This window comes from Rattus norvegicus, chromosome 9, assembly GCF_021556685.1.
Source record: "Rattus norvegicus strain SHRSP/BbbUtx chromosome 9, alternate assembly SHRSP_T2T, whole genome shotgun sequence".
NCBI classification, from domain to species: domain Eukaryota; kingdom Metazoa; phylum Chordata; class Mammalia; order Rodentia; family Muridae; genus Rattus; species Rattus norvegicus.
This window is the reverse complement of record NC_141542.1, coordinates 51480442-51501784: the sequence shown is the minus strand read 5'-3', so window position 1 is coordinate 51501784 and position 21343 is coordinate 51480442. Positions and strand designations below refer to the sequence as shown.

General features: G+C 44.4%; 1 protein-coding gene across 35 annotated transcripts in view; it reads right to left on the bottom strand.

Annotated features, from left to right (window-relative positions):
- Positions 1-21343, bottom strand: part of Dst (dystonin) — a 394204-nt gene that overhangs the window by 206456 nt on the left and 166405 nt on the right. For 32 of the 35 annotated variants that reach the window (XM_087565925.1, XM_087565930.1, XM_087565928.1 and 29 more), the window contains one exon: positions 15101-15162. In XM_087565925.1, the coding sequence (XP_087422051.1) occupies positions 15101-15162 (62 nt within the window). Of the gene's footprint in view, positions 1-15100; positions 15163-17479; positions 17637-21343 lie in introns of those variants that run through there. The other 3 variants (XM_087565947.1, XM_087565959.1, XM_087565944.1) reach the window with 2 other exon arrangements.

Sequence of the window (21343 nt, the reverse complement as noted above, 5' to 3'; positions counted from 1 at the left end):
TTTCTAACAGTGTCACCCCATTTCTTACCTTGACACACACACACACACACACACACACATACACACACACACACACATTCATATTCTCATTCTCTCTCTCTCTCTCTCTCTCTCTCTCTCTCTCTCTCTCTCCTTCCCTCCCTCTCCCTCTCCCTGTCTCTCTCTCCTTCTTTCTCTCCTGACTAATGTTAGAGGGTTGAAAGGGTGGAAGAAAGAAGAAGAACCCACAAAATAGCCAAAAGTCCAGCTACGTGACCCAGCTCGACATGTGCTCAGGGAACTGCACATCCTGACATTGAGATACCTGCCCATCCAGGTCCACTGCTGCTCAACTCACAATAACAAGGAGATGGAATTCACCTAGAAGTCACCAGCCGGTGAACAGCTAATGAAAACGTGGTGTATGTAAATTTATTTAGCCAGAGACAAAAGTGAAATCTGCAGGAAGATGGGTGGACGGGAGAATAATATTAAGTAATGTAACCCAAACTCAGAAAGACAAAACCCCATGTCCTCTCTCAGATGTGGATCCTAGCCTATTATGAATGTATGTATGTATGTATGTATGTATGTATGTATGTATGTGTGTATGTATGTATGTACGCATGCATATGTATATATGCATGTTTGTATGTGTGTGTGTGTTCCTCGCATTTATAAATGTGAGAAAGACTTTAAAGAGTAAAAGGGAGACAAAAAAAGAGAAAAATGGGTGCCAAGGAAGGATTTGCAAAAGGATACATGACATGAAAGAGAAAAGGAGGCCAAAGGGGAGAAGGAGAATATCCCCCCAACACACTTTCTTAAAAAATTCAAGAATGATATCAAATGATCATGTGTGCTAATTTTAAAACTGAGAAAAAAAATCCTGATCTATTTTAACAACTATTTACAGTGTGGAGTAAGCTATACTCTCAGGATATCACAAGAAAAACCCAACTTTCCCTAAGCCCTTAGAAGTGAGCTTCACGGACAGCTTAGATAATGTGGACTGTGGATGCTCTGTCAGTCTTTGAACAACCTGGGAGCCACCAGCTTGAATGACTGTAAATGACTCAGACTCCAGGCTCAGGAGGAAGATTGCTCCTCACAGAACAGGCAGATGCTGCAAACTCCTGCAGAGCAGGCACAGCTGCTGCATACAGGTAACCCTAGCCACTACAAGGGGCACTTCCTGGTCCCTTTCCTTCAGACAATGGGTCATGGCAAAAAAGGTGACTTCATGTCTTTCTCTTCATTTTAAAATCTCAAGCACAGAAAGACCAGAGCCCCCTTAATCACACCGTCATCGACAGCCTCCAGGCCTTCTTAGCATTGACACACCTCGCTCTTTATATGTGAACATTTCCTCCAAATTAGCAACTAAGAACATTGGTTATATCGTCTTATTAAACCTATTAAGTGCCTCGGATGATGATCCAGACCGCTGGTATTCTGTTCTCACTTCCCTCTGGCTATCTGAAGTTTACCTCCATTCACGATCTCTATCACGCCATACCGTGTCCGCTACCATGTTCCTTGGTTCAGGACGTTTATCACCGGCTTCCTTTTAGAATGATTTTATATTCACTAAATACATTAGAGTGAGCCCCTTAAAAGAACAAGGCCCTGACTCAGGCCTGACCTTTCAGAAACACAGTCAAAGGATGCTAGCTGAACACATCACCAGTTATCTTACACTTGCAGCTGACCTTGGCCATGCTCTACACTGTGTGCCTTTGGGTGCCTGCTCCGGTCGAACTCCAGAAACAGATGTGCGACCTCTACTAAACATCTTCCAATATACCAACGTGGTGTTGGTTCCCGGAGTCCATCAGGAAACCTCCCATACTGGCTCTGTATAAATGCTGCTGAGTCCTAACTTCACAGTATTCCCCTGCGTTCTCTACTATCTATACAGTTGGTGAGCAAAGGGGTGTTTACGGAGGGCCTGGGGACAGAACTCAGCAGTAAAGCTCAGCAGACTAGCTCCAGTCTGCTCCAGTAGTCTCCAGACTAGTCCACTTTCACAATATACCCAAGATGCAATGTATATGTAACATAACATATATTTTACAATATATCTAAGATGCAATGTATATGTAACACAACATATATTCAAACATATAACACAAATAATATAACGAAGCATTTGCAGAGACCGTGCTTTTCGGCAACGATGCTGACAATGATCTAGTGAGTTCCCATGTGCAGAGGCTTCATTTGAACCTTTTCCTCGAAATGAAACATAAACTCAAAACCATTCCTGGACTGGTGAGCCTGTGTTCTATAAGAAAGCAGTCTGAGCAACCCATAAGGACCAGTGGGGTAAGCAGCACCCCTCCATGGCCTCTGCGTCAGCTCCTGCCTCCAGGTTCCTGCTCTGTTTGAATTCCTGTGCTGATCTTTGATAATGAACTAGGATGTGGAAGCCAAGTAATTCCTTTTCTCTCCGAGTTGCTTTGGTCCTAGTGCTTTATCACAGCAATAATAACCCTAAGGCATTCTAGTTGGTTAAAATATCCAAGAAAGGCAAATCTAACAACATACAAACACGGAGGGAGGGAGGGAGGGAGGTTTATTTTCAGGTGATGGAAATATTTTTAAATCGGACCATGGAAGTAGTTATACGATTGTGAAATGTTCAAAACAAAACAAACGAAAAACTCAGCCATCAAATCACATGAGTTCAAACAAGTAAATTTCATGAATGTAAATTATATCTTATCAAAGCTATTTTTATATTTAAAAGTGAGTGGAAGTAATGAATCTGAATTGATAAATATGTGTGTATATTATACTATAGTGTATATACACTATATACAATATATAATATACACGTGTATATATATTATAGTATATACATCTATGTACACACAGCATTCACGTTGATGTGTGTGCGTGTGTGCGTGCGTGCCTGTGTGTGTTTCAAAAATAAATGAAATAACCAGACTGGAAGAGCGACGAAATAAGCAAACTTAGCTGTATCAGGAAACATCAACAAATAGATGTCAAGGCTAAACTACAGGCAGAAAGGAGTGTGCTTCCAACAAAGGGAAATGACAAATGGCCAAGGCGATGGGTAAAGCCTGACCACTGTATGCTGTGGACACGTCCCGAAGTGCCACGCTGTACCCCTAAGTACATGTAACGACTGTGTGTTGATAAAAGGCACCAAGAGATTTTTAAGATAAAAAAATATAACACACAAATGAAACAAAGAAAACAGAACCTCTTAACTGACAAAGGGACGGGGGAGAGCTTCCTCAAATACTGAAGGGAAACCATATAGGTCTTCCACCATTAAAGGGATATGGTCCAGGAGAGTGCTAGGAAAATGGAAAAGGCAAATTATAAACAGTGAAGGCGAGGGCTGGGTTATGATTCAAGCAGAAACGTAATGAACCATGGAAAAGGCTATGACAAAGCAGCACACAAAGCCTGTCAGAGTAACTAACACTCCGTAATTCAAGATCACATCAGTTTAAAAGTATCACTTTACAATTCTCCCTAAGCATCTCCCCGAAGGGTGAAGGGTGTTAGGAGCTACTATTTAACAAAGCAAAATAGGCTTGAGAACCACGGGCTTCCACAGTTTGTCTTACCAAAGAATTTTCAGTCTTTCGAATGCTAATGGGTAACATAAATCTTTCAACTAGAAAATGTTTCTTTCTGAATTCTTCTGGCTGCAGAAACCTCCTTCTCCCCTCCAGGCTCCCTCCCTCACCTGTCTCACAGTGCTGGCTTCAGGGGAACATGAATTGGGAAGTGGTTGGTACTCATTCATGTGTGGGTGTAATATGCCTGAGGACTCATTTGAGTTTGTCAATTCTGTTTTTAAAATCAACAACACTATATTCGTCAGAAAATTACATAAATTTAAGGCAGAGAAGTTTGAAAATCAATGTAATTACTTAGAAGAAATATTAAGTTATTACATACAGTTCTCAGTAAAATCGAAATGTGGGCAAACAGTTGGAGTTTATATAAAGTACAGATGTTTTGGAAACAAAATCAAGCTCTGATACACTGATGCAAATTGCTAATAGCAATTAACTCAGACAACTGATCAGTGAGAATCGCTTGTACCTTTAGAGTACACAATGACATCTAGTCAGCTTTCTGGCATACGTGCATTTGAATCTGAGAAATAAACTGTGTACACGATTCAAGAATTCAGAAGGCTGTAATGTTTTCACAGATCTAACACACCGAATTGGCGGTGAGATAGAATTTTTTTAACTGTATGTTGAAAACCATAACTCGTGTTAAGAAATCCTGGCTATACCGCACGCCACAGGCTCTGCTCATGCAGGAGGCCAACAAGGCTGTGTACTGTGGCTCTTCTGGGCTCTTACAGTGACGTCTCTCTTGAGCCTAAGCTCAGCCATCATGTCAGGACTCACAATTTGTCACTCACAGCATCTCACTGCAAAGTGACATCACTCATATCATCTCACTGCAAACTGACATACTCGAGTGTCACCCACCACAGGCCTTGTCCAGACGATGGAATCACTTTCTTAATTTAGAATCTTCCATTGAACTGGTGTTATGCATTACTTATAGTAGTATCATCCCCAATGCGCCACAACTGGACATTATGAATCATCTCCTGGCTCGATGTTTAAACAATAGTACTCAAACCCCTTAAAAAGGTTAAGATCACGGCTGCCATTGTTATGAAAATAGACAAGTCTTCAGCCTCTGAATAAGTGAGCTTGAAATCTATAGTTAGAGGGATATAGCAGCATTGTGTGTGTGTGTGTGTGTGTGTTGTGTGTGTGCGCGCAAAACCTTACTATATACCAGACACTGGGTTCAAAACTTTATTTGTACTATTTTAGTTCATATCTTGTAGAAGCCTAGTAAGAAGACACTGTTTTTAATCTGTTTTACAGATGACAGGACGAATGTCTACAAAAGGCCCAAGGTCATACCACAAGAACTGTCTAGAGCAGTGTTCCTCAACCTTCCTATGCTGTGACCCTTTAATAGAGCCCCTCGTGCTGTGGTGACCCCCAACCATAATACGGTTTCACTGCTATTTCAGGAACTGTAATTTTGCTACTGTTACAAATTGCAATGTAAAAATCTGCCAGGCAGAGTTTCTGATATGTGACTCCTGTGAAAGGGTCTTTCTAGCTCCAAAGGGGTCTCAAACCACAGGTTGACAGCCATTGGTCTAGAGCCCTGGATCCAGAAACTGTACTCGTAACTACTACACTGTACCACCTTCCCTGGGTTCCAGTGAGGAGAAGTATTACACAGAAGCAGACACCAGCTTCTAAAATAGACTACGAGGGGCTGGGGATTTAGCTCAGTGGTAGAGTGCTTACCTAGGAAGCGCAAGGCCCTGGGTTCGGTCCCCAGCTCCGAAAAAAAGAACCAAAAAAATAAATAAATAAATAAATAAAATAGACTACGAAGGCCTGGAGTACTCCACAATTCAGAAACTGTGATGGATGAGTTAGGTTCCCTCACTGTTTACCAGCGTTCTAAGACCATGTGTGAGTTCAACATGACCCCTCGGAAAGGAAGTCTCCAAAGGGGAGAGAGCTGCCCTGGACCCCTCCCAGGGAAGCAACGCTAAAGGATGGATCAAGAAGTACAGTGATACATGTGTAACCTGAATCTGTTTAGAGATAAGGAGAGGGGATCTGTGTTAGTTAGCAGTTTCTAGGGGGACAAACTAGATAAATGTATTTATTATGAAAGGAACTTATCGGATTGGCTTATATAATTTGTCAAGTCCGACAACAGCGGACTGCACACCGGAATGCGAACCTGGTAGCCCCTCAGCCTGAGCATTCTCAGGCTGGCAGCTGAAGCTGGAGGATTCCTATAGAACCAGAGTTCTTCAGTCCCGGGGTAAGTTAAAGAACATAGGTTCTGTGAAAGGGAGGGCTAGCAAGAGCGGAGGCAAAACGGGACAGGAGCCCTCAGCAGAAGGGACCGAATGCAGGCAAGCCAGGGGAAGCACTTCTTTCTCCCAGACCTCATGATCTCTGGGCCAAAGACAGAACGTCCCTCCTGGGGGCACAGCATACATGTGGTGCCCATTCGCACAGACATGCAGGCAAAATATCCCCACGCATAAATATCTAGGCTAGAGATAAAAGGATCCCGAGCACTGAACTGAAGGAGGGTGTGGTCTCTCCCTCTGCTGCTCCACCTAAGAAATAGCAACACTGGGAGAGATGGCTCAACAGTGAGGAGTACATACTGGACCTCAGTTTAGTTCCCAGCAACCATGCTGGACGGCTCGAAGTCTCCTGGAAATGCAGCTCTAGGGGATGGGTCACCTTCTTCTGGCTTCTGTAAGCACCCACTGCACATGTGCACACACGTGTTCACACGGGTGTACACACGCACACACACATGTACACACATAGGTGCACATACATGTATGCACACACACACACGTGGCCTTCCCTTCACCTGGGAAACTTATGGCCACCAGCCTGTGAGGATAAAAGGGAGCAGAGTCAGACGGCCGGGCTCTGACAGTCAGGGGTCCAGAGACTGCTGCGGTGAGACTACTCTATTGTTTCAGGGATAGGGCCTAAAAGGGCTTTTTTAGGGGAATGGGTGGAAAGGGCTAATTGGTCATAACATCAAGGGAGCGGGACAGGCTGACTGGTTATGACACAGCACCTAATTATCACGTGGGCTGGAAGCCAGAACTGAACATACGTTCTGAGTTATGCAGCCTTGCAGAGAGCTCTGAACAAGGTCACTTTCCAGACAAGGCCAACCACATGTGCTCAGGGACACTCTCCAGACAAAGACACTCTCCAGACAAAGATAAGCAGAGACAGGGAAGCCCCTCTGAGAGAGTCCCCCATTTTGTGTGGAGCTCAGAAAGCCATCCGGTCATGGGGGTGCTGTGACCTTAGCAGCAGGGTTCTCCAACACACACATATGCACAATTACACATATATTTTTTTAAAGTATCATCCTCACAAACCCACCCAGATGGGTTTTGAGCTAGGTGTCTCTTGAATTGATCCCAGATCCAGGCAAGTTGCCAACCCTTTACTGGACCACTTTTTCTTCCCTAGTATGTGGCTTCTTGCTCCCAGGACTTAAGTGTTTAACATCTGTGAAACATCCTGTCCATTAAATGTGCATTGTATGAGAGCAAGCCTGCAAGCCAAGTACTAATTTTGCTCATTGAAAGAAATGGAAACCGGGGGCCTCTAAAAACGACTTATGAAAGTTCCTGTGCATATATGAAAGACATCGTATTCAGGAAGTGGAAAAACCTGTAATGAATTTTGACATCGCATATTAAAAGTTTCTCTCTTAAAAGCTACAAACAAGAATGCCAAGATAGGCGAGCTTTCAAAGCACTCTTAGAGCAAATATCGGTTTAACAGCCAGTTGCCAACAGGGGTCAACATGTGTAGAAAGCAGCATCAATTTTCCCAGCCTCTGAAGCTTCCCTTTTAAGTGAGTCATCTTCCTCTGTCATAAGATATAATGTGTCCATTTTATATTCAGATCAGATGATAATAACTTCCAAGCAGCTGAGTAAGTCTGTCTTACCATTGATACCAGTGTCTCACCTTCAGACCAGAGCGTCCTCGGTTGCTCTGATTTCTAGCTTTCCTCTACTTTGTCACATGTGTCCCTCCATCAGCTCTTGTTATGCTTTCTGAGGCCTCCCAGAGTCAGTGATACAGTGACGTCTGACTAGGAAGAGCCTGGAAACAGGTTTCTGTTTGACTGTATGTAAGGGGACATTCCAGTCTTTGAAAGACACCTGATTGCCACCTGCCGTAGGGCTGCAGAGAGCCCGTGATTTATCTATTCAGTATCAGAGAGTTGCCAAATAATAAGAATTTATTTGGGGCTGGAGAGATGGCTCACGGGTCAAGAGCGCCGGCTGCTCTTCCAGAGGTCCTGAGTTCAATTCCCAGCAACCACACACAGGGTGGCTCGCAAATGTCTGCAATAGGGTCTGCTGCCCCCTTGTGGCACACAGGTGTACATGCAGATAGAGCACTCGGAAAGTAAATGAATCTTAGAAAAAAAAGAAAAACACAGAAACATACATACACACATGACTGCTGACTCCCAGAGAGCTGATTCCCAGAGAACCAACCTTGTCTTTGACCTGAATCCTTCTCTTCCACATGTCTCCGAAAATCGTAAGGATGCGGCCTCTCATTACATTCATAAAAACCTGACTTGTAAGACATGTTTCTAAATTTAATACTTTGGGCTAACAGTTCTCCAAAAAAGAAAGTGTCAAAAGCCTCAACCTCCCTCGTTTAAGCACAGCTCCCACAACAAGAAGGAGAGGTTGTCCAAATGGCACCCATTGTCCTCTCTATAGCTTTGGTCACTCAACTCCAAGTCTATCCTGATGCATTTAGCATAGGAGAGAGAACAAAGGACCCTGCTTATAGTTCTCACTCTTTCCTAAGACATCTCTTCAGCCCTTCTGGACTTTAGCCTCTTAGCCCTATTTTTCCCCACTTCCCTATTGGTCACTACTGTTAAACCTTGGGAAATTCTGGGATCTCTGCGTATCCGTTTGCCACCTGTGACACAGCAGTAAGAGTAACCACGGTGTCCACTGCGACTTCTGTGAGGGTGGGATACAGGAAGGCGTCAATATAACTGTCCCTGGCATGTGGGCCCGACCCACACTAGACGCAACTATGACTGATAAATTGATAATAATGTGGTTAAAGCACCACACGGATAGCTGCATACCTACGCTGCTGGGATTCAATAAAATACAGTTATTCAAAATAATTCTAGGGCTAGAGAGGTGGCTCGGTGGTTAAGAGCACTGACCTCCCTTCCAGATGTCCTGAGTTCAAGTCCCAGGAACCACATGGTGACTCACGACCATCTGTAATGGGATCTGATGCCCTCTTCTGGTGTGTCTGAGGACAGCGACAGTGTACTTACATATAATAAATAAATAAATCTTTAAAAAAAAGAAATAATTCTAATAGCTATATCTTATCAATGAAAATCCTTACTGGATGTGCCAACTGTGTTTATGTGTGCAGTTTCTGAATATGTTTCATAATGAAGAATCGTGATGGGATAGTATGTTAAGGAAAAGGCATAAACCGCTCAGCATGGCTCTCCGGCCCTTGCACACCTGTGAGCAAGCACGCACGCCCACATGCCCGCCTGAGTGTTCCACATTCATGTGGTCGTTCACATATTGATCCACGTATCCAAGGGAACTTCTGCAAGCATGGGTCTAGCTCAACGGCTTCGGCGTTCAGTCAGAAATGGATACTCCGCAACTTTTTAGAAGGACTCGTTTTCAGGCCCCATCCCAGAACGGGTGACTCAGAAGCTGCTGGGGACCTCGTCTATTTTAACAGACTTCCCCGTGAGTCTGGGGCACCTGGCACGTAGGAAGCAAAGGGGTTGAACATAATCTCACGTGTAGGTCTTAAGAATCAAAACACTGCTGTTTTCACTGGCCGTTGATAAAGTCAGTAATTCAGAAACATCCCCGTCCTGATGGAGATGTTCAAGAACATATTCAGACAGTTCCCCTCCCCCACGTCTCTGTAAGCTCGCACTCTCCCTTGACTTGAGGGTTTAGATGTCCTGCCAGCCTCAGTGGAGCCACAAAGTCACTGACATTCTTACGGGAGCGAATTGAGCTCTCCAGAGACAGGCTCGGGGATGAAAAAGTAGGGTCACTTGTCATGTACTAACAAACAGGGAGTGGTCCGACACTGGAATGTAGGTTTTCTTCCCCAGATAAGCCAGTAAAGAAATTAAAATTTAGCCAAGAAATTAAAATTTAGAATACAGTCATTATAATTTGCATCGTGCATACAATATTATAGAATAAACAGTTTAAACTCAGGGCTTTCAAGTTGTGGGTCCAACCCCACTTGTAGGTAATACATCAGATATCCTGCCTATCAGCTCTTTACATTACAATTCATAACTGTGGTAAAATCAGTTATGAAGTATCAGTGAAAATAATTTTACAGCGGAGGGTCACCGCAACATGAGGAACTGTATTAAAAAAGGGTTGTAGCATTAGGAAAGCTGAGAGTCCCTGCTTTAATGGATGGATGCTGAAGAATCAATTCCTTGGTAACTAGAGTAAGACAGATCCTAAACAGAGAAAGACACTGCGTGGACCACTGCAGGCTCGAGTCTTCTGATATACTGCCCCCCTCGGGTCAACCCTCTGAGACACCTCTGCACTTCCGGGTTAGGTCCACATGCAAAGGGAGCCGCTGCATCTCTGGTAACTGTTACAGTGCCATGAGAATAAAAGGCTTCCTTCTTCCTGTGCCCAACCTTTCTACACACTGCAGGCAGAGAGGACCCACATGGTGCTTGAATCCTTGGTGCCCTTTCTCAGATTACTGTCCTATGAGCTTCGTGAGCATCTAGACAGCGCAGCAAACGGGACCAGTAATAATAAGTAGTTATTTATGACCTCAGCTTACAAAAGACAGACAGGAGGGTCATCCACGAATGTTGTAAATGATTCTTAGAATCCCAGAAAGTGTATTTTAAAACAATTGTCCAGGTATTGCAGCTATATAAAGGCATGGTGTTTTCAGGAGCAACCATGTTACATGGCTGAGGCTTAAATTATGCTAAAACATGGATAAATGTTCCCATCACACGATTCCCAAGGTAATCGATACCAGCAGACAAAAATGTGCTTAGAGATTCTGTTCCTTAAAGTATCTGAAAGGACGGTAGCTCAAAGAGACACGCTCTTGCCAGGAAAGTCAGCAGCATGCAGTGGGCATAGTGATCCACACGGTGGGGCGTGAGAACTCTAAAATCCAAGCCAGAGAGAGAGAGAGAGAGAGAGAGAGAGAGAGAGAGAGAGAGAGAGAGAGAGAAAGAGAGAGACACACACACACACAAAGAGATGATGCTTCCCAGCAAGTATGCCTCACCTTTCACTGCCTAGTTACTTTCAACAAGAATAATTTTAGTTTTGATAAATATATATAAAAAAAAATCAAGCTAAGGAAAATTACTGTGGTGGTTTGAATAAGAATGGCCCCTATAGGCTCATACATTTGAATGCTTAGTCATCAGCAAGTGGAACTATTTGGAAGGATTAGAAGGATTAGGAGGTGTGGTCTTGAAGTGGGTGTGGCCCTGTTGGAGGAAGTTTGTCACTGGGAGTGGGCTTTAAGGTTTTAAAATCCCATGCCAGGCCCTGTCTGTCTATCTTCTGTCTGTCTCCCTCTCTGTCTATGGATGAGGATGCGGCCCTAAGTTACTTCTCCAGCACTATGCCTGTCCACTGCCATGCTCCCTGCCGTGATGACAATGGACTGAGCCTTTGAAACTGTAAGCCAGCCCTAAGTAAATGCTTTCTCTTAGGAGTTGCCTGGGTCACAGTGTCCCTTCACAGCAATAGAAAAGTGATCTAAGATAGTTGCTTTTTCCAGAAAACATTAGCTTTTTAAATCACCATCACTCACTTTAAGGGGGAAAAAAAGTTTCACACGTGAATGCAATCGTATGGGCACTGGGTGACACTCTACACCAATTTACCTTCTTGGTGTCCTGTGGCCACATCATTTCTATCATCTTGATTTTAACGTCTGACTCCCCTTACACTTAAATACCATGGTCTGATTTTTATATAATCCTTCAAATGGTGTGCTTTTCATGAATTCGAGGGACTGAAGAAAGCAAGAAAGATGCAGGGCCTCCCAGACTCCAGCTTCACCCTGAATATATTCAACATCTCTAGCCAAGAGAGAAGAGCATCAACGCAGGACTATTCTCTCAGCATTAACTTTGTTCTCCTCACCAAAAATGTGTATTCTTCTGTTATAGTTCCCACTAACTGAATTATGACCTCACGTCCACCTAAAACGGCATTTTCGTTCCAGTGACAGAAACAGGTTCACCACCCAGCACACCATTCCTCTCTCATCAACCCTTAGGTGGAGCGGACAAGTGGTTAGAGGCAAACTGCCTGGACGTAATGGCCCAGAATGTTTGTGCACATTTGTTTGTCCTTACCTCAGGATAATGCAGTGACTTTTAGACAAGAACCACAGTCTGGCAGGGGGCTGGGGGTGGGGCTTGTCCTGAAGGCTGTGGTTTGGCTCCAGCAGCATCAGTGCGCAGTTCTCAGTGCTCTGAGAGAAGCCCAGCCTGAGCTGCTCCTAAACCACCGTGCAGGAATGTAAGTAGCTGGCGGTGGGAGTCAGCCAAGGCCACATTCCAGCTTCCTACCTCCCTAATGTGACTCTACATTAAATAGGAGATAATTTTAACTTCACTTTGTTTTGTTTGTGTGTTTGAGATTGAGCCCAAGGTCTTACATGCTCAACAGGCGCTCAACCATTGAACTATATGCCCCAACCAAGAGTTAATTTAAAATCCTGACCCCTAAATGGACTGCACAAAATAAACCGGTATGCTCTTACGGCATGAAACAGCTATGTGGGCACTGGCTTACTGGGTGTTGTCTGTGAAACAGTTATTTTCCCGTGTGTTACTACAAATAGCATAATTAAGCCTTCGGTCTTTGGGGTTTTCATTTTATTATCTACAGAAGAGTGGAGCATTAAACATTCCACGAGCTATTCCAGGTCAGAGAGGATTCTGAACCCAGGAGATCTATCTAACCCCGTGAAACGTAAGCCCAAGCCATGTCACAGGGTTATCTCTAGGAGTGAATGATTTAAGGTACACAATGTGATCAGACAGAGAATATTCTAGCCAGACACAATGACGGGACTTGAGAATGAGTCCACAAAATACATAACCACCATTTGGATGCGTGTAGCAAAATGCTGTTACATGTAATCATCCAGCTTATGAACGATCTATCAGATGAGTGGCCCAGTGCAGCAGGCCTGGCAGGCACGGCTCCTGCAAATGACCTGTCTGACGCTAGTGTTCTGGCTCCCTTGACAGTTGTCTTTGTTGGTGCTTCTCTCTGGTGTGACTTGAATACCAACATGGAACCCTTAACCACAGCTGTGTGTCCAAGAACATTTGGGAAAGCCAATGCCCTATGTCCTTACCCATCCCCAGATCACCACACCTATGGAGACTGTTAGGCCAGCAATGGACACAGGGGCACAAGCTGCTTCCACAGCAGTCACTCTGAGAGGGCAAACTGTGGGTGAGAATGGCAGTCACAGGCTCATGTGTTTGAATATTTGGTTCCAAGCTGGTGGAATTATCTGGGAAGGATTAGGAGGTGTGGCCTTATGGGAGGAGGTGTATCACTGGAGGGCGGGCTTTGAGTGTAGTTTGTTCTCTCTCTCTTTCTCTCTTTCCCCCCTTCCCCCCTCTCCCCTTCCCCAACTCCCCTGCCATGATGGCCATACACTGAAACCCTAAACTCCAAATTAAATGCTTTCTTTTATAAGCTGCCTTGGTCGTAGTGTCCTATCACAACAATAGAAAAGTAACTAGGACAGAAAACCCTCTTGGAGCTTAAGCTCAAAAGTCCCCATACCATACACCTGACTGCAGCTCATCACTACCCTATTCTGTGGAAAGAGTTCCAGTGACTGATACATGCAGGATGAATCAAAAGCCTGGAAGATGTCAGGTAAGACTCGTGGCCCCCTTCATCAACCTGCATTTCCTCGCAAACATATCAAGTCTCAGCTTCTAGTTCGTGTCAACACAACAGGTTCCCTATCACAAACAACTCTCAACTAGAGTAAGTGACATGCTCTCTCTCTGTACATGAATATCAGAGATGGGCACAGGGTACTGCTGGGTAACGGAGAGGAGGTAGAGACTGGGACATCACTCAGATAATTCAGATATGATCCTGACATTAAAATCTGTTTGTTTGTTTGTTTGTTTGTTTGTTTGTTTGAAATGTTGTCTCATTATGTAGTCTTAGCTGGCCTGGATCTCACAATGTAGATGGCAGTGGCTTAGGATTTACAGAGATCTATGAGCTGTGGGGCTAATGGTGAGCACCACCTGGCTAAAATCATATCTTACATTGTTTTTGCCCTGCACTGTATGATAATTTAACACCTAGAAGGGGTCCCTATTGGGATTTCAGAGGTTGTATGTGCTTGGGCCAGGGAGTAGGACTATTTGGAGTTGCGACCCTGTTGGAGTAGGTGTGGTCTTATTGGAGTGGGTATGGTCTTGTTGAAGTGGGTGTGGCCTTGTTGGGAGTTTTAATACCCAGCTTCCAGGAAGTCACTCTGGATTTGAGTTTTAACACCCAGCTTCCTGGTAGTCAATATTCTGCTAGCAGCCTTCAGATGAAGATGTAGAACTCTCAGCTCCTCCTGCACCATGCCTGCCTGGATGCTGCCATGCTCCCGTCTTGATGGTAACAGACTGAACCTCTGAACCTGTAAGCTGGCCCCAATTAAATGTTGTCCTTTATAAGAGTTGCCTTGGTCATGGTGTCTGTTCAGAAGAGTAAAACCCTAACTAAGACAGAGGGCCTTACGGAAAAAAAATAGGTAGAAAAAGTAACCAACAGTTAGTTGTAAAATCATATGGGCCTCAGTAGAATTCAACTCAGTGAATGACAAAGAAAAGCCTATGTACTTTTCTGGAGAGTGTCTATCAACTTTTCAAGGTGACAGCACACAAACAGCATTTATCTAAGAGTCATAGCTATTTCTCAGAGCAATACAGACACAATCCTTGGGCACCAATGAAACCAGTCCCAGCCTCTTTCTAATATCCAATTTCATTCTCACCCAAGCCTCTGCTATCCAAACAAATAAATAAAAAAAAATAAAAAGTTCAAGTGCAGAACTGGAATCTTGAGAGAAACAATTTGTGCCAGAAGGCAACTTTTCTGAGTCCAAGTGTATGAGAGAGAAAGAGAGAAAGAGAGAGAGAGAGAGAGAGAGAGAGAGAGAGAGAGAGAGAGAGAGAGAGAGAGAAATTTTTTTTGAGACCAATGAAAAGAGCTTGCACTAATGTCACAAAACACACTTGTCAGGGGTACTTACCTTCCCACCTCCACCATCATTACCCACAAGTCACATACCCTCCGCTATGACAACCAAGGTACAATGTGAGTGCCTCGGTGTATGTGCAGCTGACATTCATAGCGGTGTGTGGCATCCATCGCTCCGCCCAGTGCACTGGAGCGTGCAAAGCCTCTCCAGCACGTGAGCGCGCAACTCACCTTCATGAGATGCTGATTTATCCATTTTGTAAATGTTTTCTTTTGAACTTTGTCCCGCTCATCTGCAAAAAGGAAAGGAAAAACATAAAATAAGGTTGGTATGACCATGCACAGGAAGCTCCAGGTCTTGTAGTTAAACAAAAATGGATATGTTCGGAGACTATCCTCCTGTACATCCAGTTTTACTAAATTCCTCAACTCTGAGCCATCTGTGAGGAAGCACTACAGGCTCGTTCTCAGCCTCGTCTCTCCTCAGTGTTAGGCTTGCTGCCCAGCTGCTACATCACGTACCACAGTACCGCCTCCAAACAGGTCGTCTCACATCAGATTAAACGGAGAGAAACCCAAAGCAACTCTACTAAAGCCAGGAACAAGACTTGGCTGTCAACTCTCCATATCTACTCATTAGAGTACTTGGGAGTTTTAGCTAGAGCAGTATGGCAACGGAAGAAATCAAAGGGACACACAGTGGGGAGGGAGGGGTCAGAGTGTGGTTATTTGCAGATGATATGTTATTATGTTATATTACAATGTTGATCCCACCAACCCACTAGCATCTGTCTTCTGATACGTTCTTCTGTTTCTTTCTTCAAAGACTTAAGTTTTATCATACAAGTCTTTCGTTCGAGTGGTTAGAGATACTCTGAGATATTCTACACTTTGGGGCTATTGTGAAAGGTGCTGTTTCCTGGTTTCTTTATCAGTCCGTGTGTCATTTGTATATAAGAGGGCTACTGATGTTTTTTTTTTCTAATTAATCTTGTATCCAGCTACTTTGCTGAAAGTATTTATAAGCTGGAGGGGTTCCCCAGTGAAATTTTTAGGGCGACTTCTTTCTATTGTTATATCATCTGTAAATAACTATCCTAAGCAAAGCAATCAACAGAGTCAACGCAATCCCCATCAAAATTCCAACACAGCTCTTTGATAGAATTTGAAGGGACAATTTTTAACTCCATATGGAAAAGCAAACATCTAGAATAGTTAAAACAATCCTGAATTAAAAAAATAACCCGCCGGATGTCTCACCATTCCTAATTTCAAGTTGTACCACAGAGCTATAGCAAATTAAAAAACAAACAAACAAAAAGCGCATGGTACTGGTATAAAAACAGACACATTGATCCATGGAATCAAATTGAAGAGCTAGACATAAATCCACACACACGGACACCTGAGTTTTGATAGAGAAGCCAGAAATACACACTGCGAAAAGGACGGTATCTTCCACAAATGGCACAGGTCAAACTGGATGTCTGCAAGTAGAGGATTGCAAACAAACCCATACTTTACGCCCTACACAAACTCAAGTCCAAGTGGACCAAAGACTTCAGTATAAAAGCAGACACTGAACCTGACAGAAGAGAAAGGAGGGAATGACCTTGAACACATTGGGACAGGGGACAGAAGTCGACGGTGCAGGCGCTGAGGTCAACAATTAACAAATGGGACTCAGGGAATCGAAACCTCCTGAGAGAGGAAGGGGAGCCACTGAAGACTGGGGGGCTGCTGAACCCCAGGAAACTCTGATTCACAATGTGAGCGCAGGGCTGAAACTTGCTCTGTGACCTGTCATGCATTAGAAGATGCTGCCATCTTCTAATGATAACATGGCAAGAAGACCCTCCACTGGGAGTCCCTGCGGCAGGACCGAGACAACAACTCCAAGATTCTCAGTAAGAACCCTGCAGTGGAGAAAAACTTAAGCCTGGGAAAGCGGGGATTTTACCACCTCCACTCCACGCCATTTCAAAGGGGAGATATTTTAAAAGGGAGTGCACCAGATCACACCACCTAATTTTCCAATTACGAGTCTCATGGTGACGTTCCCTCATTTAAGTCAGGGATTCTTAACACTGGGATTTATATTTAGGCACTGTTGCTATGACAACCAAGGGACTGCCATCGCTCCCGTGCATTAGCCGGTTGTTGCCGCTGCCCAGTTACTATTCTGAATCAAGTTTTACAGCATTCCTCGATCAAAATTATCTTATTTACAATCAATTTTAAGTAAAAGCACACATTTACGGTCACCTCATGAAGCCCAAAGTAGCTGGAAAAACACCGAGTGCAAGCAACAGAATTTAAGGGGGGAAAAAACTCACACGAAGAGCAGTTATTACCACGCCCGCTGTTCCAGGTCCCAGCAAATCAAAGTTTAATGGGCTGCTCAGTGCGGCACACAGAAAACCTCAGTGCTACACACAGACTTATCCTATGGAAAGTTCTCTCAGGCGAGCCAAAAAGTAGTCCGGATTCTAACCACATTCCTCCAGGCACCCCCCACAGTTGCTCTCACCAGGCGAGTCAAAGCAGGTAGTACAACTTTCCTATCTAAGTTCCAGAATCTGCGCGGGGAGCTCGGGGTGACATACTAACCCATACAGCACATCAGTCCCACCAGCTGTGTGCTCCAGTCCTGACCACTTCTCACGAGCTGCCCCATCATTCTGAGGGAACCGCTGCAGAAGGGTCCTGGACTCTCCCTTACGAAGTGTGATGTGTCAGCGTGCTGCTAACTTTCTCCACAGAAAGGAAAGTACTGACTAGACACTCCTACGGGCAGTGGAAACTAGTCCACACCCCCTTTTAAACAAACATTCGCAAGCCAGGGTACAAGGCAACAGCTACTGAAAACGAGACAAACTGTCCCTTTCTCTCAGGACGGGAGCTGTCAGAAGTGTCTTTAAAGAGAATCCTCGACCTTCTTCCTCCCCGACCCTCTTTTAATTTTTTTTTTTTTGGTTCTTTTTTTCGGAGCTGGGGACCGAACCCAGGGCCTTGCGCTTCCTAGGTAAGCGCTCTACCACTGAGCTAAATCCCCAGCCCCCCTCTTTTAATTTTTGAGAGGGGGCAATGAGACTACATAGATGATATTAGATTATCACAGCAGAAGCAATTGAATATTGTCCTCTAACACTGCAGGCAGGGGACCCTTACAGTAAAACACAACACCAGCTGACTTAACTCAACCGGTGCTACATACATGTGACCTGGAAACCCCACCTTTAAACACTAGACACACTCTTCAGGGAGAAATATGACCATCAGAACACTATCAATGCTTCTGCATGTATCACTCCATAGGGGTGTTCACTTGAATTTCTAGGCCAGTCTCTGAGCTGGGTGATACGTAAACTTGAGAGTTTTACGAACCAGAGCCTATGAACACCCACTGCATACCTACGGTTACAAGATGGAGGCCAAGGGGCATCTTACAACAGAGGGGAAAGAAGGTAGGGGAAGAAAGGGGAGGGAGGGAAGGAAGGAAAGAGCAGGGTGGAGAGGGCTGGAGGGGGGGGGGGGGCAGGCAAAACTGCCATAGTTCACAACCTGAAGATCTTAAGTTTGATTCTAAGGTCTTTTTCTTTGTCAAACAACAGAAGCGCTAATCTTGTAAGTCAGGGGAAAACAAACAAACACGAAACTCAATTTTCAGAGCTTCACTTCTAGTAAATGAGAACATTTGTTCTACACAAACCAACACCATCATCAGCCGCCCACCCCCATACTTTTTATTTTTTATTGGGTATTTTTAAATTAACATTTCAAATGTTATCCCCTTTCCTGGTTTCCTGTCCATAAACCCCCTATCCCATCCCCCTCCCCCTGCTTCTATGAGGGTGTTCTCCCACCCACCTATCCACCCCTTCCTGTCTCCCAACCCTGACATTCCCCTATACTAGGGGGCCCAGCCTTGACAGGACCAAGGGCTTCTCTTCCCATTCTTGCCCATGGGTCTGTTCGTGTGTACTCTTTGAATGGTGGTTTAGTCCCTGGACGCTCTGGTTGGTTGGCATTGTTGCTCTTATGGAGTTGCAAACTCCTTCAGCTCCTTCAATCCTTTCTCTAACTCCTCCAATGGGGACCCCGTTCTCAGTTCAATGGTTCGCTGCAAGCATTCACCTCTGTATTTATCAGGCTCTGGCAGAGTCTCTCAGGAGACAGCTCTATCAGGCTCCTGTTAGCATGCACTTCTTGGCATCAGCAATATTGTCTGGGTTTGGTGGCTGTATGTATATGGGCTGGATCCCCAGGTGGGGCAGTCTCTGGATGGCCATTCCTTCAGTCTCTGCTCCAAACTTTATCTCCAGATTTCCTCCCGTGAGAATTTTTGTTCCCTCTTCTAAGAAGGAAGCCCCCCATACTTTCTGAACCGTCAAATAGACTTTCCAAACAAGAGTTATACAAATGGAAACTCTAAAATAGCCATACACATGTATTTCAATAATAGGGAGAAGCACATTTGGTCACGAAAAGACACCTCAACATTGCCAGACTAGAGTTGCCAAAAGAAAGAAACACACGAACATACAAAATCAAACGTTAGGCTGCCATAAAGTTATGAGAATGGTAACAGCAAATGCAGATAAATGAATAGTCCTTACCTACTATGATGTAGGTAAGTAAATTACAGCATTTAAGAGGATAACTTGGCAGGGCATATCACATATTTAAATGGATATACTTTCTGAGTCAATAACTCCGCTTGCCAGTACTAGTAACAGAATACTTTTGGATGCCGTGTGATTAGTTCTTGAGGTGTTTACTGTGGCCAAATATCTGAAACAGTTTAAATGTTAATCAGTAGGAGGCCAGAGTAAATGAGTTCTAGTTCGCTCAGTGGTGTGAAACTTTAGTTTTGAAAATTTGCACATATTGACATGAAAAAGTGACCCAGTGAAATAAATATATATATGGATCTATAAACACAGGTAAAGAATTTCATCAGAAGAAAGTGGACAGAGGAAGAGGAAGATGCTCGCTCTGCCTTCGCTCACATTTCGTTCTGAGTATCTCTAGACTCAGAGAATCTTTTACAAGAAAGATATTTACGCATCATCGCTGATAATACTCAAGGAAGGCCTACCATGCCGCTTTATTCATTGATGCATCGAACAGTCACACTCAGAACACGGAAGACACAGGGAAAGAACCAAGACCAGCCACAGTGCCCACGCAGGTTTACAGCAGAGCAGGACCCCAAGTGTGCTGGGCTTCTGCCTATGATGGCTGAAAAGAGGAGAGGGGGTGGGGGGAGGGGGGACCACACATGGGAGTAAGCAGCAGGAGTAGAACTGGTAACTAGGTCCCCAGAGAAAGGCTGCCCAAGCAGGGACACCCAACAGTAGAAGGGCCTCTGAAAAGAGAAACTGTAACTCAGAACATTCTCAGCATGGGGCACCCCTGCTTGGGGGTGCTCCTTGTTTGAAGTTTAGTTACTGCATACCAAAATTACAGCATGGTTTCGCTGGCTTTTGTGAGGAATTCAGAAACGGGGCACTGGAGAATGTGCTGGGTAGGCTCATGCTGGATGGAGGCTTAAACCTCTCTCTCCAAACGCTTTTGTGTTTGGTTTCTCCCTAATTGATGATCAGAACGCATGCTTGCCTGTCAGCACAGTTCTAGCTCCTGAGAACCGGAAGCCACCACAGAGGTTTAGGTTCTGCTCTGAAGAGGAATTTGCTAGTTAATTCCCCTGCTTATAATTGATGAAGAATTTCATACGCCCACCTCCTACCTGCAGACTATAAACAAATAAACACAAAGAGAGTTAATTATTGTCACATTGTTTAGCTAGCAGCACACCGTTTCTCTGCTAACCCAGTGATGTTAAAGGCAGAGGATGTTTACAGATTCTTTATCTGTATTACACTAATATTAGCAACTAAAACAGTTGCGTCTAAAATTCAAATTAACCTAAAAGGGTAAAAACCCAGGAGCTCTGCACAACATGAGCACCAGTGCTCTCCCACACTATAGATGACCACACAAGTCTTCACTCAGCTCCGGGATGAGTACATCAACGTCTGGGAACCAAGAGCTCTCGCCTCCAGCACAGCAGAAGCGCTGCACAGCGTACATTCCCTAGATTTCTCCGAGAACATTTTTCATCTTTCTTGGTACTAAGCATGTCAGAAGAGCCAACAGAATTAAATCCTGGGTTGGGGATTTAGCTCAGTGGTAGAGCGCTTGCCTACCAAGCGCAAGGCCCTGGGTTCGGTCCCCAGCTCCGAAAAAAAAAAAAGAATTAAATCCTAATATACCTCAGTTAGCGGCCTCCCATTCGTCTAGCAAATTGTCATTTTTCATGAAGCACATCGACACGGAGTTCCTAATAAGTCAAACTGTGGCCCCCTGTCCCCGGGTTGCGACAAACTTGTTGAGGCAATGGGGATTATAGCCATGAGTCATATGTATAGAGCTTTTTGTTTCAGTAAAAACAGAGTCAGCCACACATTG